The sequence below is a fragment of the Sceloporus undulatus genome, chromosome 10 (genome assembly GCF_019175285.1).
Source record: "Sceloporus undulatus isolate JIND9_A2432 ecotype Alabama chromosome 10, SceUnd_v1.1, whole genome shotgun sequence".
Taxonomy (NCBI): domain Eukaryota; kingdom Metazoa; phylum Chordata; class Lepidosauria; order Squamata; family Phrynosomatidae; genus Sceloporus; species Sceloporus undulatus.
In genome coordinates, this window is record NC_056531.1 from 14752948 (window position 1) to 14773636 (window position 20689).

At 49.3% G+C, this 20689-nt stretch overlaps 1 protein-coding gene across 5 annotated transcripts in view; it reads right to left on the reverse strand.

Annotated features, from left to right (window-relative positions):
* The window catches only part of OSBP2 (oxysterol binding protein 2), a 50595-nt gene that overhangs the window by 8705 nt on the left and 21201 nt on the right, over positions 1 to 20689 (reverse strand). For 3 of the 5 annotated variants that reach the window (XM_042441302.1, XM_042441303.1, XM_042441307.1), the window contains 2 exons: positions 14326 to 14576; positions 127 to 319 (listed from right to left, as the gene is read on the reverse strand). In XM_042441302.1, the coding sequence (XP_042297236.1) occupies positions 127 to 319; positions 14326 to 14576 (444 nt within the window). Of the gene's footprint in view, positions 1 to 126; positions 320 to 2183; positions 2203 to 6645; positions 6804 to 14325; positions 14577 to 20689 lie in introns of those variants that run through there. The other 2 variants (XM_042441304.1, XM_042441305.1) reach the window with 2 other exon arrangements.

A 20689-nucleotide genomic window follows, 5' to 3' on the forward strand; every position in this document is an offset into this window, starting at 1 on the left:
GATCTATACGCTGCTGAGACCAGCTTGCGTGGTTCTAGATCTTAGAGCATTGTTCCTCAAAGCAAAGGGCCACTAAAGTGGTGCTCTGGACAGGTGACTAGAGATGGGGACCAAGGGGCGGCTCACCCTTGGAGACGTGGCTGCTGGTGTTGGAGCCATGGGATGGTGCCCCTCGACAGGCCCGCTCCAAGTTGTTGTGCTGCTTTGCCAGTTGCTCAATGGTCTCCTCGAGGCGGATCCGCTGCTCGCGCTCATGCTGGAGCACCCGCTGCCATTTCCGGCTGTGGGTGTCTGCTAACTCCAGGAAGTCCCGGCAGGCCTGGGGGGAGCAAGGGATCAGTGGTCAGCAGAAAGGCAACCGCTGTCGCACTAAAATGCCACGCACTGAGTCATTCAGCCAAACACCTAGCTCTCCTTTACCTTCAGGGTCCACATCCACGAGTGTCTATGGCTACTGTGGCAAAAACTCTCTCTCTGAAACAGTATTTCAATGGAGGCTTCCCCTCAGCCATCACAAAGGCATGGCTGCCAGCCCTTGAATGGAAGCCAGCATCAAATCTGAGAGCGTTCCTCTCAGATTTTATTATCTACAGCTGCTCAGTGCTGGGATGTGCTGGAGGCGGAAGTGGTCATGGTTGCTGCAGGGCTTGGGCATTTGGGCCAAGGAGTGACCGCATGCATCCCTGAGCATGAAGCTGATGCCAGGCACATAAAGCCAACCCTGAATTTCTCCTCCTCCCTCCAGTGCCAGCCAGACTTGCAAGTTAATAATAATATAATAAAATTTATTTCTATACCGCTTTTCCGCAGTGATCAAAGCAGTGTACATAGTAAAATTATTAAAACAACATAAAATTAAAACCACATTACATTAATTACAATATACAATTAAAATCCAATTCATAGGTGTATGTAAGTGAGAGGGAGAAAGGGGATCGAACATAACTTCAGTGTACATGGGGGAATGCTTGGTTAAAGAGAAAGGTTTTAAGTCTCTTTTTAAAGTTGCTTTGCCTCATTCAGAGAAATTCAGGGTTGGCTTTATGTGCCTGGCATCAGCTTCATGCTCAGGGATGCATGCGGTCACTCCTTGGCCCAAATGCCCAAGCCCTGCAGCAACCATGGTCCAGTCCGAAGGGAGGTCCCCTGGCTGGCCACTACAGGCACAAGGCAGCAGCTGGCCTCTGACAGCTGAAAAGCTTCCCTGCAGAGGTGGAACAAGGACAGGATGGGCTCCTGGGGAAGTGCCTTGGCAGAGATGTGCAAGCAGCGCTTTCGAACAAACCCCCAGCATCCCAGTTGCCAGGCTGCCCAACAGGAGCATGCACAAGCAGGACTGGCGCATGCGGAGGCGCTTCCAAACCTTCATGAGTCTGTTTTAAATTTCCAGCTGACTCTCGTCTTAAGGACTCTTGGTTACGCTGAAAAGCAAAGCTATGCAAAAGAAGCAGCCATCGAAAGCTATTAACATCCGGCAGGGCACATTTAGCCACAATCACATAAAAATAATGATGCCGCCCAGGCTCTGAAAGGCATCGAGTTGAGCGCATCTCCCAGGGGAGAAAGCCATCACAAAAAGAACACATGGATGGGCTTTCTGGATTCCTCCCTTGTTAGCAAGATTCTGTCTATCATTTTATATTTCTTAAGAGCCTGTGTGGCAAAGTGGTAGGAGAATTGGATGAGGACTGCATCCGCACTGTAGACATAATCCAGGTTGACACTGCTTTCGCTGCCATGGCTCAGTGCTATGGAATTCTGAGAACTGTAGTGAGTTCGTGCCCCTGAGCTCTCCGACAGAGAAGACTAAATCTCTCACAAAACTACAAGTCTCCTCGATTCAAGAGCACCGCAGACAACCCTCCACATTTGCAACTTTGATTTTTGTGGATTTGCTAATTCATGGATTTGAGTAATATGTCCTCTCTGGGAACTTCTAGGTCCTCCAGCACCACTCTGCAGGAGGTTGACCATAGAGTTGCGATGGAGGACCTAGAGATTCCTAGAGAGGTGTGCTCTTTGGATTTTAAAAAAAGTTTTTTTATTTGGGTTTTCCCCACTTTCACAGGGACCCTGCACCCCTGACCCCTGTGAATGTGGAGGGCCCACTGTATTTTAGTTGAGACCAACAACTGGACTCAAGCCCCCCAAGTTTTGCTGGGTTGGGAATGAGGCAAAGGCACCTTTTCAGAAGCTCCCCGTTTCTGCTCCTGGATCCCCAACACTTTGCAAATGATCTCCTTTCACTGCAATCCTCTACAGCTTTATAAATCTTTTACTGAAAAGAGTCTTAAACCTCTTTTCAATGAAACTCTGTAATTGCAGGTGATGCTTCTAAAGAGGCATGATTTCAAAACAAGCCCTCCCTCGCAACCAAGGAGGACAGCCGGCAATTTCCATATTACTGCTCAGCCAAGCCGTGGGTGGGTGAGGAAGAGCGCATTGGGCGCAGGTGGCAGACCCACCAAGACACAGGCCTCATGTGTCTTCTCTGAGGAAGCAAAACAGAAAGATTACGTTTCAATTTACTGAAATCCTGCTGTATTGATTTACTAACCCTATTATTGATTTTTCTAACTGTTTATGTTCTGAGACATCACATTTATTGTTCATAAACGGCTTTGGGCACAATGTTGTGGGAAAACGGAGAATGAATGAAGGAGCGAATATTGGGCAGAAAGACTTCTATAAATAAGCACTAAGGAGAGGGGAAAAAGCACCAGTATCCAACAGAGAGCTATCCGATTTCACAAGCCACACAAAGGCTACCAGAAGAAGGCAAAGACCAAAGAAAAAAACACCAAAGTCGGGTACAATGGAGAAACGGAGGCGTCTCAACCCTCCTCGACCTGGCATGCTCTGGATGTATTGTACTACAAATCCCATCATTCTCAGCCAGCAAGGCCATCTGTGGGAATCAGGCTGTCCAGAGGGCTAAGCTGGACAGGAAATGTGTTGTTTCCTAGGGCTGCACTGTTTAAAATGGTTTAAACCGCTTTTAAATTCTCTGATAAACTATATATATTTAAAACTATTTGCAAGCCATGGATGGTTGAATCTGTGGATACAGGAGGCTAACTGTATAAGATATATTGCAAATTTTGTCAATACCCCCCCCCGGGATGATGGGATTTGTAGTATGATGGGATTTCTCTGTGGCTTCCAAATTTCAGGGAGTTTTACCTCTCCAGCCCGGCGACTGGGCTGGATCAACTTGGCGGCCGATGGAGGCTAGTAATGATGAGGTTGCCTGTAAGCCTTCCGCGGCAGGAAGCACTACCTGAGAAGCCTTGGCTTTCCTTCGCTGCAACAAGTCAGTCTGAAGCTAAGGCGGATTGACACTGAGGCCTCCGCTTCCCCTGGGATCAGCCCAGGGAAAGAACCGCCAGCCTGCCTTTCGGTGGAGCACCAGCCTGGCTGGGGTCTGAAGTGAGCCTCGCTGGCTGTGCCGCCCGACACGTAGCCCTGGCACAGGCAAAGCCTTCGCTCCCCCCTGGAACCTCTGGGCTCCTTGGACACCGGGCTCTCAATCCCCACCTTTTTTTCCCCTTAAAGGACTGCCAAGGTCTGGAGAGAGGGCTCCTCTTGGTACAGCTGAGGATCTTTAGACATATCAGAGCAGGGCTAAGAAAAAAGTTGGTTAGAAGGGACCCATCCCTTGGGCTACTCCCCACCTCAAGCTTTGGGGAGAGGCAGGTAAGAGATACAATTTATCTTCTTCATCATTTTATTATTATTACTCAACATAATGTGGGCATGCACCCGATTTGGGGGAGATAAACATGCCAGGGCTTACAATCATCTGTTGCTCGAGGTGCAGAGAAAGCAGGGTAATCCTCTTATAAGAAATGTGGACCACAAGGGAAAGATGGGAGTCAGTCGGCCTCCCTTGTCTAATCTGCCTCCCCCCACAAAAACCGCCATTTAATTCTTTCAGAGGGATGCTTTCTGCTGAAGAATGCTCTTCCGGTTAAGGCTCACATTGCCAACTCATCTTGCTCCCCTTTTCCAAGGCAACACACTCTACCCCTCACAGTCTTCGCTCTGTGAGCCATCCAGAAGTAGATCGTTCATACTCACTTGTTGGCAATGTGACTTGAGAGCAAGCAAACCTTCATCCTGGCCTCATCTGGTCTCATTGGCAGGGCCATAACCCCCCTTTTTCCTTAATCCTGCCTTGGCCTGTTATTCATTCCTTCTTGGCTGAAAAGTGACCAGGACAACGTTCAGGCTGGGAACTCTGCGGTGCTTGGCTGCGTTTGAGCTAGCTTTCAGCAGCAGAGAGAAACTGGCTAACAAGGACTCTGGGGAGGCATCTGCGTACAGCGCTGAACCAGAAAGTCCCAGCGTTGGCAAAATCAAAGCAGGATGCATGTTAAGTGGGTCAGAGTGGGTGGCAAGGGGCTAAACCCAAGCCCAGGCTCCACCAAAAGTGGGACACAGGAGGGGTGGCCCTGGGACTCAGCTGAGAGGAAAGCATAGGTAGGCCGAATGGAAAACCCAGGAGAGGGGGAAGAACAGAAAATGCAAGAATCGATGTGGTTCCCCCCCCCCCCCCCCCAATATCTCCATTTGCACCTGAACATGAAGTCATTCTCTTACCCTGGTTGTGAACCGCACAGTTTTAGCCAGATCCAGGGAGAGGAGGATATCCAACCTTGCAATGAGCAGACAATCTGAGCATTGAACCATAAGGAATCCTGCTGTGCCACATTCTCCCTTCAACAAGTGAAAAGCCAGCAAGGATCTAAGCACTGCACCGTCCCTCCTTGGGCCGAGTCGTGGAAATGAACCAGGCCCAGCTGACACGGCTGAACCAGGAACCGCATCTCTAGGATCCACAGACGCGGAGACCACCCTCAGAAAGGCTGCAGCTGCGTCTCAGTGGCCAAGAGAAGAAATCCCTTCTCCAAATTAATGTGCTGCAGGATTAATGGGAGCTGCTGACGGAAGAGACCAAAAGGAACAGCTTGACAGACTTGATGGTGGCAAGCAAGAGAGGGCAAAGCATGAAAGATGAGACCCAGGCTTCCAGTATCAGCACCGGGCCTTGAGGATCAGGTCGCTCAGGCGGAGCAGACAGAAGAGGGTCAGAATTCATAGGAAGGACCTCGGGAGCTTCTCCTCTGAAAGACAGTTCTGTGGCAAAAGCTTTAACCCATGATGAAGCAGTTGCCCAGAGAATCAAGTCGCTGGCACTCCTGTGAAGCATGCCCATGGCCACAGCCCAGCATCTTTCCTCCCAAAAAGAGAGCAACTCTCCAAACAGAGGGCAGCAAGAACCTCTGGCAATCTCCCACTCGCCAAAGGCATTCCAACCCTTGGGAAAATTAGTTGGATCCCTCAACTTGGTTTCTTCAGGAAGGACTATCAAAGCTACTCCCAGGAGAGCAGACTGAGGAAAGAGGCAGCGGAGAGTGACACCATGGCATCTGGCGGGGTGGGGAATCCGCTCCAGGTTTTAGTCCAAACTTTAAAGGAGCTAGCAAGTGCCAAACCCTCACCTTAACATGGATCCAGAACGGTGGACAGCACTCTGGATGTTTAGACGAAAACCCAGGTAAGCTAGGGTAAGATGTTAGAAGCCAGGATGCCCATGGACCTTGCCACTCCGCCTGACTCACGAGAAGAGCATCACCAGTCCCTGCTCAGTGGCATAGGGGTGCCCCTGAGAGGAAGTCACAGCAAGAAGAAGAAATGCCCATCTCTAAGGCAGGGAGGTTGCTACGTAAGGAGGCCACATTCATTAGAAAAGGAGAGCATGAGAAGGGAAGATCTGCAGAAAGAGAGCTCAAAAGTCCCAGCACACACACACACACACACACACACACACCCTGCGCAATGCTTGGAATTGCCCCTGATGCTGAAACCACCAGGTTGCCTTGCTCCCCAGCCTCCCCAGGATGCCAAGAAAACCCTGGGAGAGGATCACCATAAGCAGACATTGACCTGAAGGCACATGACAACAATATATCTCAAATACAGTGCTCCCTCAGGTTACAAAATTAATTCGTTCCGCCGCTCCGTTCGTAACCCGAGTAATTTCGCAACCCGAAAAGGCTTTCCGTTGGCGCTGGAAAGCCGCTAGCCGCACTTTGCGTTTGAATTTCGCGCCGAAAAAATTTCGTAACCCGAAAAAAACATCGTAACCCGGAACAGCTTTTTCCAATCTAACTTTTTCGTAACCCGGAAATTTCGTAACGCGATCAATTCGTATCCCGGGGTACCACTGTACATGACAGGTATTGACATTGAACCACCTTTTGCCCAGGACATGCAGCTCCTGGGCATTATACCCCAAACCCCTTGGCCTGGCTGTTCAGATCACCTTCACCAAAACGGGTGGGACTCCTACCTCTGTTTTTATTCAACCATTTCCAGTCCACTTTTCAACAAGACAGCCATCATCGGATTTCTAAAATGCGGTTCAAGACCCAAGCAAGATTCAGGGCATTTCAAAATAAGCAACCAAGACAGAAAAAGAAGGAGATTCAGGAGTGGAATTAGATAATAAGCATAGAGAGTGGAACATATTATTCCCAACTATCTACTCCCAACAGGTTCAAAAACTCTCTGAATGCCGCAAGAAACCCTCTGGTGAGCAGCTCAACCAGTCCCCTCAAGCCAAGGCCCTCCTTCCGATACCTGGTTTTGGGCGTAGAGCTTCACAGGGCAATGGAGGCGCATTAAATGGGCCCCAGCAGCCCAGCACATCCTGGACCTTTCATCAGCCTCTCTTACGTCTTTCCCTTTTGGCTGAAGATCCAACCCATCCTCTTGGCCATCCCCCTTTTTTCCCTGCCAGCGTTGCTTTGACCTAGAGATAGAAGGAAAGGTACTCAGGAAAGCAGGTCAAACCCAGAAATTGGGAGCCATGTGACTTTGTAAAAATAACTGCTGCCTTACGTTTGGTGCCGAGCGAGGAGGCACGGGACTTGGCCATCTGTTCGCGGCTGATAAGAGCCACCACATCGAGATCCTGGCACAGAAGTGCTGCACGCACGCAGATAAGAGAGACGCTATCCAGCGAGGTAAGGGGAAACTGTTCGGCTGCGGCCAGGCTATTATCAGCTTGGCGCGCACAAGAGGACTCTCTTATCTGGAATCCTTCCACTGTACCTGTATTAGCCAATCGATGGATTAAATGTGCATGAGTGCAGAGCAATGCCTGCAATGTACATGCAGGAAATACACCGCAGCCTCCCTTAGTTCAATGCAACTCCCAAAGGAAAGAGCGGCGGGGGGGGGGGGGCTGGACCTAAAGAGGTTTTTGGCATTGGAGTGGGGCCATTTTTTATTTCTCAAGTCAGTGAGCATAGTCATCAGCAAGAAGTGACCCCAGGATTTGCACCCATAACCTACATGTTATTGTTAGTCCCAATCACAGCAAACCCTGCCTTTCAAGAAAACCTTTCCAGACATTTATACAGTGCATAAAACTAACACACGTTTTGTTCACTACCCTTTTAAAAATGTCAAACCAAATGCTAGACCGGCTTGCTACTGACTGAGGGAAGCAAAATGTTTCCCTGGGAATTTCCACCCAGAAAGCTCTGATTGATTTGATTTGATTTATTCCACAAGTCTCCCCTTCTTCCTCCAAGGAGCTCAGGGGAAGACGGCCGAAGTGAAACTCATTTCAGCCTCACAACAACTCTGTGAGGTAGGCTTGGCCGGGTGAGTGTGCGGGCAGCGGTTGGCTTAAGGTTACTGGGTGGCCTCCGTGATTTGAACCCAAGTCTCCCTGCAACAAGTCCCACATTATCCATCACACCGATTCCAGGGGGATCCGCAGCTTGGCCTTGTTGGACGGGGAAAGAAGGACACCCGCCACAGCAGCAATTGACGCTTCTCTGCAAAGACCATGTGACACGCTGGCAAATGTCATGGGCCAGTCAGAGCCAGTAGATTGGATTTCATGGGTTGTCAGAGATGAATAGAAAAATCATTACAGCTCCGCTAGTTGCTTGTGCAGCTTCCAGACATTCTTCCCGGCCATATTCCACAGCCAGCAAGGCAAGCAAAGGGGAGCCACAAACCAGTATGCAGCCTCAGTATCAGGAAACTCCTAAACTCAGGGCCACTGAGTCCTGAACAAGCAAGAATGAAAATATTGAAGTTCCAGGGGCCGTGAACCCCAATTCAAAGTAACTGCTTCCCAGTGCAGCTTTGAGCTCATGGGACAATGCAGAAGAGCCTCCAGCTTCCCAATCAGGCCTCGAAATCTCATAGGGGTACTTTGCCTCCTTAAGGATTTTTAGCATCACCCACAAAGCCTCAGGTCATGGCATTTCGGTTTCACTTCTTCTAAGACAGTCTGCTGCTTAGCACCAAGGGAAGCAACAACTGGCAAGAAGGACGCTGCCTCTAAAACAGCTTGGGCCTCACATGTTGGGCTGAGAATCATGTAGCGGGCAAGATGTGTTTGGACTGCAACTCTGGAAAAGCATGGCGCTTTCTAACCCCAACACACACATAAATAAATAACTTGGGCAAGTGTTTGGTCTTCCTTTTATGCGCCCATATGATCAAAAAACAGATGTTGTAGCTAAGCCCTACTACTACTACCACTACTACTAGCGAGGGAATTACTTGCCTTTGGAGTGCCACAATTCGGCAAGGGACTTGAAGGCACACACACACACACACACACACACACACAGAGTCTCTCTGCCTTGGAGGAAAAAGAGTGCTTTCAAAAAGTCAATTATCTGATGTTTTATACAAAATAATAATAATAATAATAATAATAATAATAATAATAATAATAATAATCAGGTTATGTCATGTTAATCTCTAGGCCCCTAACTAGAATCCTGGCAATCTCTTCCCCCAGTTCCTGAAAGCCTTTCACTTGGCACTGGTTTTCCTGAGTGACACATCCAAAATCTATCAAATGAAGCAATGAAAGCCCTTTTTTAGTCGTGAAAATCACCATTGCTCCTCTGCCAGGGCTGGGCAGACAATCTCACAGCCATGCATGCGCTTGCACAATCTTCTGTTCCTCCCGTTTTTCTGTACATCACCTTAACAAGAAGCAATGCTAAGCCAGGCCAGAAGAGCTCCACTTCTCTGCCGCCTGCAAGAGAGCAGGGAAATGCTAAGTCCAAGCGCAAACTTGGCAAAGCCATCCCCACATGAGGAACTCTGGGAATTTTCAGTGGGAAAGAATGGGGCTGGTGGAAGGGGCCTGGAAACGACAAGGAACTCATCGCAGCCCAGCACCCAGCCTGAAGAAAGCCTACACCTTTCTGGGGCCTGCTTGGTCTCTCCAAAGAAGGTTGGCAAAGGATTGCATGAGGTTCCCATAGGCAGGAACGCCACCCATGCTACCAGAGCTCCGGACTTCTCCAAGCGCCCAGCTAACCAAGCCAACAGTTTGCAGCCCGGTTCACATGAGGAAGAGATCTTGCCCAGCATTATCTTGCGATTGTGTAAAAGTCTACAAAGGGCAGATTGGGGATGTGACGCCATCCATTGTCCCAGGAGAGTATCTGTCTTGTCATGTGCCATAGCCATCCTATGACTGAGGACAGGAGAGTGATCCTCTGTCAATTGCTTTCCAAAGGCACTGTTTTAACTGTTGGGCGTTTTCCTTTTCACGCTGCCCACGCTTTCCACTCTTTTTCCGGGGAGCCCTAGCTTGCCTATTCCTCTCAAGAAACCATTCCTTTCTGCTCCCTCGGGGTCGGCAAAAGCCAAGAGAAATTTCTACTTCATTTTCTGAATGAAGGAAATGCATTCCTTAGCAAGTTACACATTAAGCTGCTGGAGAGACCAGCCCCTCCAAAATCTGGAACGTGAAGGATGGCGGAGGAAGTGGGCATGGTGGGGCTGCTTGGTGAGCCATTTTTCCTGAACAGAGACCTGGGCTGCATCCACACTGCCAAAACAATCTGGTTTAACACCACTTTAACTGCCCGGGCTCAACGTTATGGAATTCTGGGAACTGTTGTTCGTTGTGGCCCCAGAGTGGAATCATGCTTCTTCAAGGGCTGCAGACCCCAGGACCATGATCCAGGGGCTCCCCCCGGTTTCTCCATCGGCTGTAATGTTGTCGAAGCAGCCTGCCATTGTCGTTGTTGCTGCTTCCTTGCCCCTCATTCGCAGCCCTTAATCTCCAATTAGAAACTGCTGACTCCCACGTCCCTTTCCAATAAAGGAAATAAATGGCTGGCCACAGCATTTACACAGATGCGGCAGGGCTGCCTCAGCATTTATTTCCCCTGCCAGCCTTTGGGAAGTTACAATTCCATCCGGTTCCGCTACAAGGCTTCCCTGGGGCTTAGATGCATCCTGCCCAGCAAAACCATCAGGAACACTCCCTTCAAGCGCCTGCTCCTATCTGCTGTTTGCAATATCCAGAAAATCAAAAGATGCTCCAAGGAGGCAGCAGGCCACACAACCAACTGCAAAGCAAGTTGATCGAAATGAAGAACTTGTGACGACGGGTTTGTATGAAGCTTGCCACGCTGAATGGCAATGCCAACTAAAGCCTGGAGAACCATTAAGGGTGGCATTCAAAGGATGTTCAGAGGCTGCATTTCCTCCTAAAACTACCCATCCTGTCTTCCCAAGGAACGTCCCGTCCTGCAACAGGATCCCTCTGACCCATCTTTGCCCAGCCGACGTCCGCCTTGCCAATGGAGGCTTGGACAATAAAGCACCGGCTTCTAAAGCGGAGAAAGCTTTCAGTGCTTCTTGGCTTTCCTGAATGGGTGAACGTTTGCCCTATAGACACACAAGACTCTGGTCTAAGCTGGGCAGATGCTGGCGTCTGACCCAACCAGGCTTGCCAGAATAAGGCATTCCCACGGACAATATTGTTAGCAGCTTTTCCTGCTATTAATGTCACCGGATAAATGTAATGCTCCTCCAAAGAGGGGGAAATCTACAGTGCAAGCTTACATAAGAAGCTCATGGGAATTGTGTATTCTTCAGCATGATTTACATATTTTAAGAACAGCTATCTACTATCCTTACAGCTTGAAAATGTTTTTTGTTTCTGCGCTCTTGTCCAGTATCCTCTTATCTCTGATTTCTCGTTCGCTTTTCTGCTCTTCTTGCAAAACCTTCCCCAATTTGCACGTTCTTCAAACCTGATTCCCCAGGAAGCTTCAGTCTTTGCCCAGAGGCATTGCTACATAAGCTGACTCCTGACCAAACCTTCTCACAGTGGCAGTGGGTTTCAGAGTTGAACTGTACACTCCTGGCATAGGCGTCCAAGAGGAATCAGCGCCTGTTGGCATTTGAGTCCTCACCTCTGCAAAGCACCTGAGACACTCTTGAATGGAACTCGGCAGACTTCAGTGGGGATGCATTGGCCACATTCTGGCTAGAACGTGGCCACTGAAAACATCTCCACTTTCTGTCTTGAAGAAGGGGTGCTGAATGATGGAGAACCCTTGCAGAATCGCTCTTGCAATTGCACCAGCACATGCTTGGTAACCTTTGCTAAGTGAATGCTACTCAGTAAAAGTTCAGCCGTACTTCTGGCAGTAAATCAGTAGCTTTTATACCTGAGGAACCTAACCATGGAAGAGGAAGGTGTAATCCCATCAGATGTTCCTCACTAGTGCTTCTATGTTGTTGCCAATGTTCATTTCCCCCAAGCAGTCCTTGAAACTAACCCTGCATAGCAGCCAAGATCAGACAGGATCTGGTGTCTTTGGGATATTTAGGCTTGATTTAATTTCCTATGTTAAAATTAAAATAATGCCATACAGTCAATCTGCTGGGATACAATTGAATTTAGACCTTCATTCCAATGGCACACACAAACAAGCCAAGGTTATCCTTAACATGTGAAGATCTCTAGATTCTATGATGGGTGAGGCTTTTTCTTGATCCAGGATTGTGCCAGGAGTTGTTTTATTTCTTATTTAGAGATGCCACAGATGTTCCCTCCATGTCCTGCTGCATGGGCTTTTCAGAAGGAATAGAGGGTGTTGAAAAGGATGGCTACAACCTTTGCAAGGGAAAAAGGGAAGCTAAGCTATAGATACTCCTCCAGGGAAAAGATGGGCAAGCCAAACGCATTGTAGTGTCAACCAGCCTATCTATCAGTAGCAGCCCTGAGCTGGCTACAGCCAAAAACCCTGGGAGAAGGAATAAGCAGGACAAAGTGACTGTGAACTTTTTGGGATCCAAGGGTCTCACATTTCTGTCCCTTCCCCTAAGGACTCAGAATAGGAGGCCTGGCTCTCCATTTCAGCAAGCCTAACACTAGGTGCTTCCAGCATTTTGCAGCCCTAGGGGAAAGGAAGGAGGAAGAGGACTCCAGATTCTGTTCTCGCCCATTCAATCCAAAAACAGCAATACAGCGGAGCTATTTTTATCCGGGTATAGAGGCGTTTTTCTTCTTGCTTATCTAGATCGCGAGGTAGAGGTATTTGCATAATTGGATCATAAACACAGCACACAAAACACCACAAAAGAGCTGGGAACTTTGCATTGATAAAACACTGCCACCGCCACCGCCACCCTCCCTGAGAAAAATCAGCTGCTGCCATCGCCAATGTGAGGCGCAAAATGGAGGGAGAGCTCTGCCAGTCTACTGCAGCTGCACACCTCTTGTTTTGAAACACCATCGCAGCCCAAGCCTGGTCCTCCCCACCCAGGACACCTTACCTCCCTTGTTTTTTGCTCTCTCTCAGACGCTCACACACACACTTACAGTATGGATAGTTGGAGCAGAAGCCTCTTCTTCTCTGTAGCGCCTGAACATTCAGAGGGCCAAACTGCATGATGTGGCGGAAACCACCTAAGCCCATCCCAACGACGGGCGATTCAACAGCCAGCCTCCCCATGGCTCTGAACAATGAATTTTCTCTGCCTGTGAGCAGAATAACCCTAGCCCCCTTTGGACTAAACTCCAAGCCCCACGTGAACCCAAAGAAAAAGCTTTCTGAATGCCATCCTGATTAGTGCAGAAAGCATTTGGGCATAGAAAGGAATCGGTGAGGAAGAAGATAATGAGAACATGGGGATGGGTGGGGGCCAATGCAACCTAAAGGACATCAAAAGTCTCAATGAGAAACTCTCTGCATGCCTACAAGGCTCGCCCCGACCCTTGAAGGGAACAAGGGAGGCCTAGCCCCTTCGTATGGCAATGAGCTCCCCCTGGGTAAAGGGGGCAGCAGGTCGAGCAGGCAGAGATGGTTTTCCAGGATCGGGATCAGGACCAGGTGGATTCTGGGCTGATGCTAATGTTCATCAATGGTCCAATGTGGGATGACTGCCCCTCAACAATGATACCCTGGGCACAACCTGCCAGAAGTTCTTCTCCCCAACTGGCAGCCCTGGGGTGATGGGCAAAGCCTTGGGGATCAATGTGTCTAAGTGGCCATAACAGATGCTGAGAAAAATGTGGGGCCAAGAAGCAGGCTTGGTATCAAAAAGGAGGAGGAGGCAGGGAGCTCTCGGAAGGAAGAGCATCTACAGTATTAGGAACCACAAAACTGTCATTTATCGGTTTCCCAATACATCTAGCCCACCATGCACTTCCTAGTCTTTTGTATACTGGGGCAACCATTCCATAAGCAATGTGACCCCCTTCCCAGCCACACAAACACAAAAGCCACAGGAACAGCGGGAGGAGAAGGACGTGGCTGGTTCCAAGCTGCCAATTCCTTGGACACCTGGTCTTCAAAGTCAAAGCATTATGGGAGGAATGGCTTAGAAAATCCTAGGCACACTTCCCAGGTTGAGGGTCAGCCCCAGTCAGGCATTTATGAACAGGCAGCTCAGAGATGGCTGCCTTGTCTCCACACCTTCTTCACCCCCTGCCCAATGCTGCCACCTCCCAGTTGTTTTCCCTGCTTTTGATGCCACCTCTGCCATACGTATGCTGGCAGAGCAACAGGATCTTGGAAGTGAGTGGCTTCTAGGTCATCAGGGTGGTAAAAGTGCTCTGGGTTTATAGTCCAAAGTCTGAAGGTGCTTCCCTAGGTGTTGAACCCCAACTCCATTATTAAGTGCCACCCTTTTAATGTTCAGGCTAGAAGCCGGAACAGATGCTCCGCCCCACTGGCATGGTGGCCACCAATTCTCCTGCCTTTTAGCTCACACACCCTCTCAGCGAGCATGCAAAAAAAAATATGGTAGACGCTTTCGTAACAGATGAATCAACCACTTTTCTGTTCTCCCCTGGCCCTAGGTCAACCTCGGTGGTAGGACCATGCCCTGAGCAATGCTACCCAGGGAGACCAGCCCTATGCCAGGTGTCTCCCCCCCCCCCACCATCACCACCCAAGAAGATACCAGCTCAAGGCAGAGAAGAAGGTTGGGTGCCCAGGGTGGCAAGCAAGCCCCCGCCCCACTCACATTGATCATAGCATTGGAGGTGATGCGGAAGAGGGTGGCCCGCTCATTGACGGCCTTGATCTTCTCCCCGCTCTCGGAAGGCAGCTTGAGGTTCTCCAGTTCACTCAGGGAGCGCTGGAGGGCTGCCCCATGCTTGGCAATGAGGTCGTTGCAGGTGCTGAGGTCTTCCAGCTTATTGGAGAGGTTCTTTAGGGTGTTGTGCAGTTCGCTCTTGTCAGACTGTGAGGCCGGCTCCTCATCGCCCGAGTCATCTGTAGCAGGGAAGAGCGGAAGGGGAAGGAGAGAGGGAGGGAGGGAGGGAAGACAAAATGGTTTCCATGGTTACCAGCCAGACTGCACTCAAAACACGGCCAGCCCTGTCCGCATGGGGCCAGGAAGAATGCAAGGCCTCCGGTGTACACAGGGCATGGGTGATGCGCAGCCAGGAGGTCGAGAGACTTTGGCCAGGGAAGCAGAGCAGTTGGGTCCAGCTCATTCCTTTGGCCAGCAATGCAATCCGGGGAACAACCTCCCCGGCAGAGCCCACCCTTTGCCCCCAGAGGATGTCAAACCCAGTCCTTGGGCCCTGCAGGGCCAACACCTTCCAAGAGAGGAGCCTGGGCTTTGGGGCTCGGGAATTTTTAACCCCACAGATTTCAACTACTCCACTTCCTGAGCACAAACTCTTTTCCTCCTGGAGCAGCCTCCCACAACTTGGGGCACAGTTGGACTCCAGCTTCTCTTATCCCTCCGTCTGTACAGTCATCCTGGCTGCAAAGGACAAGGAGTCCGAGACATGCACAATGGAGAAAGTTTGCACTCAAAGTTGCATTCTTTCTTCTCTAGCTAATCTCCCTCTTCTGGCCAGGAAAACAACAGTGGTAGAAGAACATGCTCACTAAGCTAGCAAACAAGAGACAGTCGGATGGTGACAGATGCATGAGCCCTATCTATTGCTTGCCCTTCCCTGGATCAGTAAGAACTCCACTCGCCCCCAGCCGCCTTCATAACTTTTCATTTTACATCTCCAGCCGGGCAAGGTGCAGAACTTCCAAAAGCAGCCCATTAGTTCTTCGGAATGAGGTTCAGCTCTCATTCCAGAAGGGGGTCTTGATTTTCTTCCCCACTCGAAGGCTGAAGGAAGACATGGCAAAGGAGATTTAATAACAGCTAAGTCATATTGGTAACTCAGGAAGGCTCCAAAACAATAAGTGGACAAAACCCTCTGAGGGGCCCATGGATGTTTAAGGTAGCAGCACCAAAAGCCAGAGGCTGGAGTGGCTTTCTTAACATAGGCTGCATCCACATTGCCAAAGTAATCTAGTTTGACACTGCTTTAACTGCCCTTGCTCAATGCTATTGGATTCTGGAATTGCTGTTTGTTGTGGCCTCCGAGGAGAGCACTGGCTGCCATGCCAGTGGGCAGAGCATCTGCTCCATTCTGCTCCAGGGCCACAACAAACTCTAATTCCCAAAACTCCATAGCACTGAGCCAGGGCAGTTCAAGCAGTGTCAAACTGGATTATTTCTGCAGTGTGGATGTATAGGCAGACTGAGCTCGGGAGCAACACACACACATTTGGTCCCTGGGGCCACAAAAGCAGCCCCTTGGGCTGCATGTGGGCACTTTGCCCATCCCTGCTCTAGGCAACACAGGAGGCAGAGACCAGAGAGTGGGCAAATCTTGGCTTAAAAGCTTCATCCGAGGAGCAGGATAAGGTTTGCTCCATTTTCTCAGAGCTAGGAAATGGAACACCACCCACTCAGGTAAAGGCAGAGATGTGTGCATGAAGAAGTCTGCCAAGCCAAGCCTCAGCCCATCGCTGTGCCCGGCAGGCAGAGGGGCATATGCCACTGCTCAGAAGTAATTACAGCCTGAAGGTGAGACGGCTCACAGCTGGGGAGGGAGGGAGGGAGCAAAGGAGAGAAAGAGAAAGACACCTAATCCTGGGCTGTGCAGCCATGGTGGGAAAGGGGGGGGGGGAATGCCAACCTTGAAAAAAGGGGAAATCATCAAGCAGAGGTCCTGGGAACGTGACTGGCACAAGGGCATGCAAGGCGCTGAGCGCCAGTGACGCCGGCGTGACCACCTGTGACGCCCCGACCAAAGTGATGCCTCTAGAAAAGAACATGGAAGGAACTGAGGACCGTTCTGGTTCACCAGAGAGAAGGACACAACGCTGGGGAGAAGCAAGGCTCCAGCCGGCTCTGGCCTGGGGGCAACTGGAGAGGCAGTGAATTGAGCTCTCCGCAGTGCTGAAACCTAGCCCTCAAGAATATCCAGAACCATGGAACCTTCCCTTCTATGATGCATCTGTAATAAAACCTGGGTTGCCTCTGCACTACAGAAATAATCCACTTTGGCATTGCTTTAACTGCCATGGCTCCATGCTATGGAATTCTGAGAACTGTCGCTTTGTGAGACCTTCAGGCTTCTCTGTCAGAGAGCTCTGGGGTCACAACGAACAACAGTCCCCAGAATCCCAGAGCATGGAGCCATGGCAGTTAAAGCGATGCCAAAATGAATTATTCCTGCAGAGCAGATGCAGCCGCTCTCATGGAATCAGAGCCAACAGGAATGGCTGCCCTGGCCCCAATGCCATTGGCACACACACACACACACCCAATACGCAACAAAAGAAGCCCACCTGCAAAGCCCGCTCTTCCCAAGTGAGCACTGGATGGGGTTTTAAAAACAGGACGGACTTGCATGGTTGCTACTAACCAGGACGCAGGCCCCAGAAAGGCAGGAGGCAACAGGCCACTGGAATGGCATGCTTTGTGGCAAAACAAAGAGACTTGTGATAAATCTGTTGCAGCCATTTGGGGCCCCTCAACAGTTAACCCATTTGATGTGACATAAGCTTCTGTGGACTACAGCTCACTAGAGTAAAAAAGAAAAACATGAACGCTTATGTCAGATCCAATGCACAGATCATTAAGGAGCCAGCCCCCACAGATATGCCCAAGTCTGAGTAGATTCTGCATTTAAATTCTCCCCTTTCCTATCCTAAGACCATGTCGCTTTGGGTGGTCCAGAAGGGAATTTTGGGAAACCTTGCCCTGAGCACATGCAAGCGGGAAAGCAAGGCTGGAAGACTAGTCTCCATCCATTTTTTTCAAGCAAAGCCCACAAGCAAGAGAGCTTGAACCCAGCAGAAAATGGTTCAATCGGATGAGCGACTGTGTTTTTACAAGCCCTTACACCTATTTCTCTCTCTTACTAACTAGCTGCCTGGAAAGGCATCCTTGGCTCAGCAGCTATCCAAGTGTTCAAAAGGAGCCAAGTTAAAAACAGAAGCCCCAATCCACAGGGATCTCTGCAGACTGGAAGAGGCGCGCGGCGGAGGAGATCCAGTTGCCCAGATGAGAAGAAAAGAAAAGGAAAGGAAAGGAAAGCGGCTGCTGGAGATGGAAGATGGAGGAGCCAGTGCCGAGGGGGAGAAAGGTAAGGCAGGGCTCCTTTGAAAAAGGGCCAATTATGGCAATACATTCCTCTTGCAAAGAAGAGCGGCTTTTTCCCCTCTGCTCTTGTGCCAACTGAGGTCGCAAAAGAGGAGGATAAATGAGAACGCCATTTCCTAGTGGGCAGGGATTTACCTTAGCTTTTGCCACAGGTATTTGAGCTTTTCCTAAAGTGGGGAAAGATAAAAATGTAAACCACCAATGTTGTGATATACATTTTTTTAAAAAAAAATCAAAGAAACATATAAGCGGAAACTACTGATTTTCTTTTGCTTATCGCCAAATCAGTGGTTTCTGTTTTTGAATCCCCAGCCCACCTTCCCAGTTGGCAGAAGAGAAAGGGTCACAGTCTTAAGGACTAGGCTAGCAGCAGATTTGGATAGGAAGCTGTCTTCAGTCATGAAAACCTTCCGACTCTTCAGTATTGTGTCATCACTGCAAGGAGCAAAGGGCCCCCTGCACACTCCTCTTCTGAGGATTAGACTGCAACTCCCAGTATCCATTGACTTTGCCAGTAAGGGCTGGAGTGAGTTGCAATCCCACAACATGTGGAGAGCCATGAAACTCCCACCCTGGTCTCCAGTATGCCCAGGAATGGGGTACCACCATGCAACCACCATGCAACTGCTCCTCCCTTGCCATCCCAGTCACAGTGCAATAGAGAAATGACAGGTACAGATCAGGAGGAAGCCAGCTTTTTTATTGGACCTAAGGTGAGCCCGGTGAATTACCTGCCAAAACAATGTCATTTGCCCCACGTTACTCGAATCATATTATCTTATGCTTCACAGACTGCAAGACCAGTGCAAAACCTTCTCTGTGGCTTCTGTGGGAGGCCACATGGATTCCTGTTACATTGGTCAGCGGCTCGCTCAACACATTCACGCAAACAGTAAACAGAAGCAGCCCCCAAACCTCACACTCCATTTCCAGAGGACTTCTCAATGCTAAGCACATTGATCTAAATTGACAGAACAGACAGATGGGAATCAAAAACAGAGCTAAGGACTAGCAGTCTGGGTCCGCTTCCATTTTCAGCATCCCCCCCCCTTTAACCTGCCTCAACCATAAATGTGTTTAGCATGTTCAAGATGTGAATCCGAGATCAGCCTCAATTCTTTGCCCGTGAAGACCATAGTGGCCGATTCCAAGCCCCCCTCCTGCACCCACAACCAGGGATACCTGGAGATCTTAGGTGAAAGGAAGACCATGAGGACAAGTGTGGCCAGACTTAGTAGAGATTCCAATAGTGCCGTATGTTGGGAAAGACACATAGGTGGACTTTCAAGCATTCAAGTGGAGAATAAAAAAATCAGAGATAACGTTAGATCAATGTCAAACACCACGTTCTTACCAATCGTGTGGCAGACAACTGTCCCTGCAATTTTGATTTCAAATGCTAGACAGGCCTGGAGACCACAATGGGCTGGACAATTGCCACCAAACAGAAACAGAGTCAGACAAGTCCAAGGTGCTGGGAGCAGGGGATCCGCAGGTCCAGGGAGGTGGCCTGATCCGCAGGAGTTGCACATCTCTGTTGTATGGGGGTCCCTCCTTGTTTCAGAGCTGTCCCCAGGAGGCAACACTTCTATAAATACCATTGGTTTCAATGGGGCAACCCCAGAAAGGACTTGGGCCACTGTCTCTAATATTCCTCCTCTCTTCTGTCAGACAAGAGAACGAATACGCTGGAGCCATTTATCTAAAAATGAAGTTTTCACATTGTGTTTTTTCTTTGGTATCATTTTAATAGCTATGAATATTAAATGGAAACCCACATTCATTTTTAATAACCCACTCTTCATATGCATATATTGAAGACAGACGCCTTCTTGTAATGGAACCCACAAATAAAAGCCGAGGTGGCTATTCTTTAAGCTCCAGAGACTTATGGCTGAATGAAGCTGACAAACCGGGTGGAACCCAATTGGCAACAATGAAATAAAACCACTCCGTACTATTAACCCACAGCTAGCAGTGATTTCCCCTTCTTTCTTCCCCAAGCCTAAGATGTCCATAAAGCTGTTCACACTGAGACAAAAAATAGCGATCTCTCATGACTGGCATGTGCCGGCTCTCCAAGTCAACACCTTGGCACACAATGAAGCTGCTATATTGCTATACAAGAGAATTCGGAAAGATTGTGGGCAGCTCAGCAAAAATGGCAGAAGCTGCCTGCCCCTGGCACAGATGAGGCCCAGACCCTCAAGGCGGGCAGAGAGATGCAGGACTTGGCTAACCAGTTCTATGCCAGCCTTGCATAAATGGCTTGGGCTGCGAGCCAGTTTCTTTGGGGATGACATATCCCAGAATCCCCCAGCCAGGGGTCAAAAAACTTGCCCAAACTTTTTCTCCTCTCCCCAGAGCTGTGGCCCAGGGAGGAAAAAATTTTTGTCCATTGGAAAGCTCAGAGGCCCAAGGACATGCCAGTCACCCAACCCAAGCGTTTGAATCAAGCATTTCCATTCAACTGTCTGTATACAGACAGTTAAAGCAGAGATTTAATTTAGACAAAAAAACAAAGAGGCTTTTCTAATGCTAATTCTGATATTGAAGAGATATTATGGAGTCAAGATGGTAAAATTCTGTCAAAGATCTATAAAAAATTGTTGGAATGGTATACAGAGGATGAACTAATTAAGGATGCAATGATTAAATGGGCCCAGAATTGTGGGAGGGAAATCAAATTAGAACAGTGGGAGAAGTCCTGGAATATGAGAATGAAATACTGTACTTCACAATATGTCAGAGAAAGTTATTATAAAATCTTATACAGGTGACATTTAACACCCGAAAAAATAGACAAAATATATAAGATGGTGTCAGAGGGTGGAGGACAATGCCCTGGAGGACCCAGAAGGAGCCCGAAGTGGGGAAGGAGGGCACATGGGTGGAGAGTCAGCTGGGCCTTGGGCGGAGG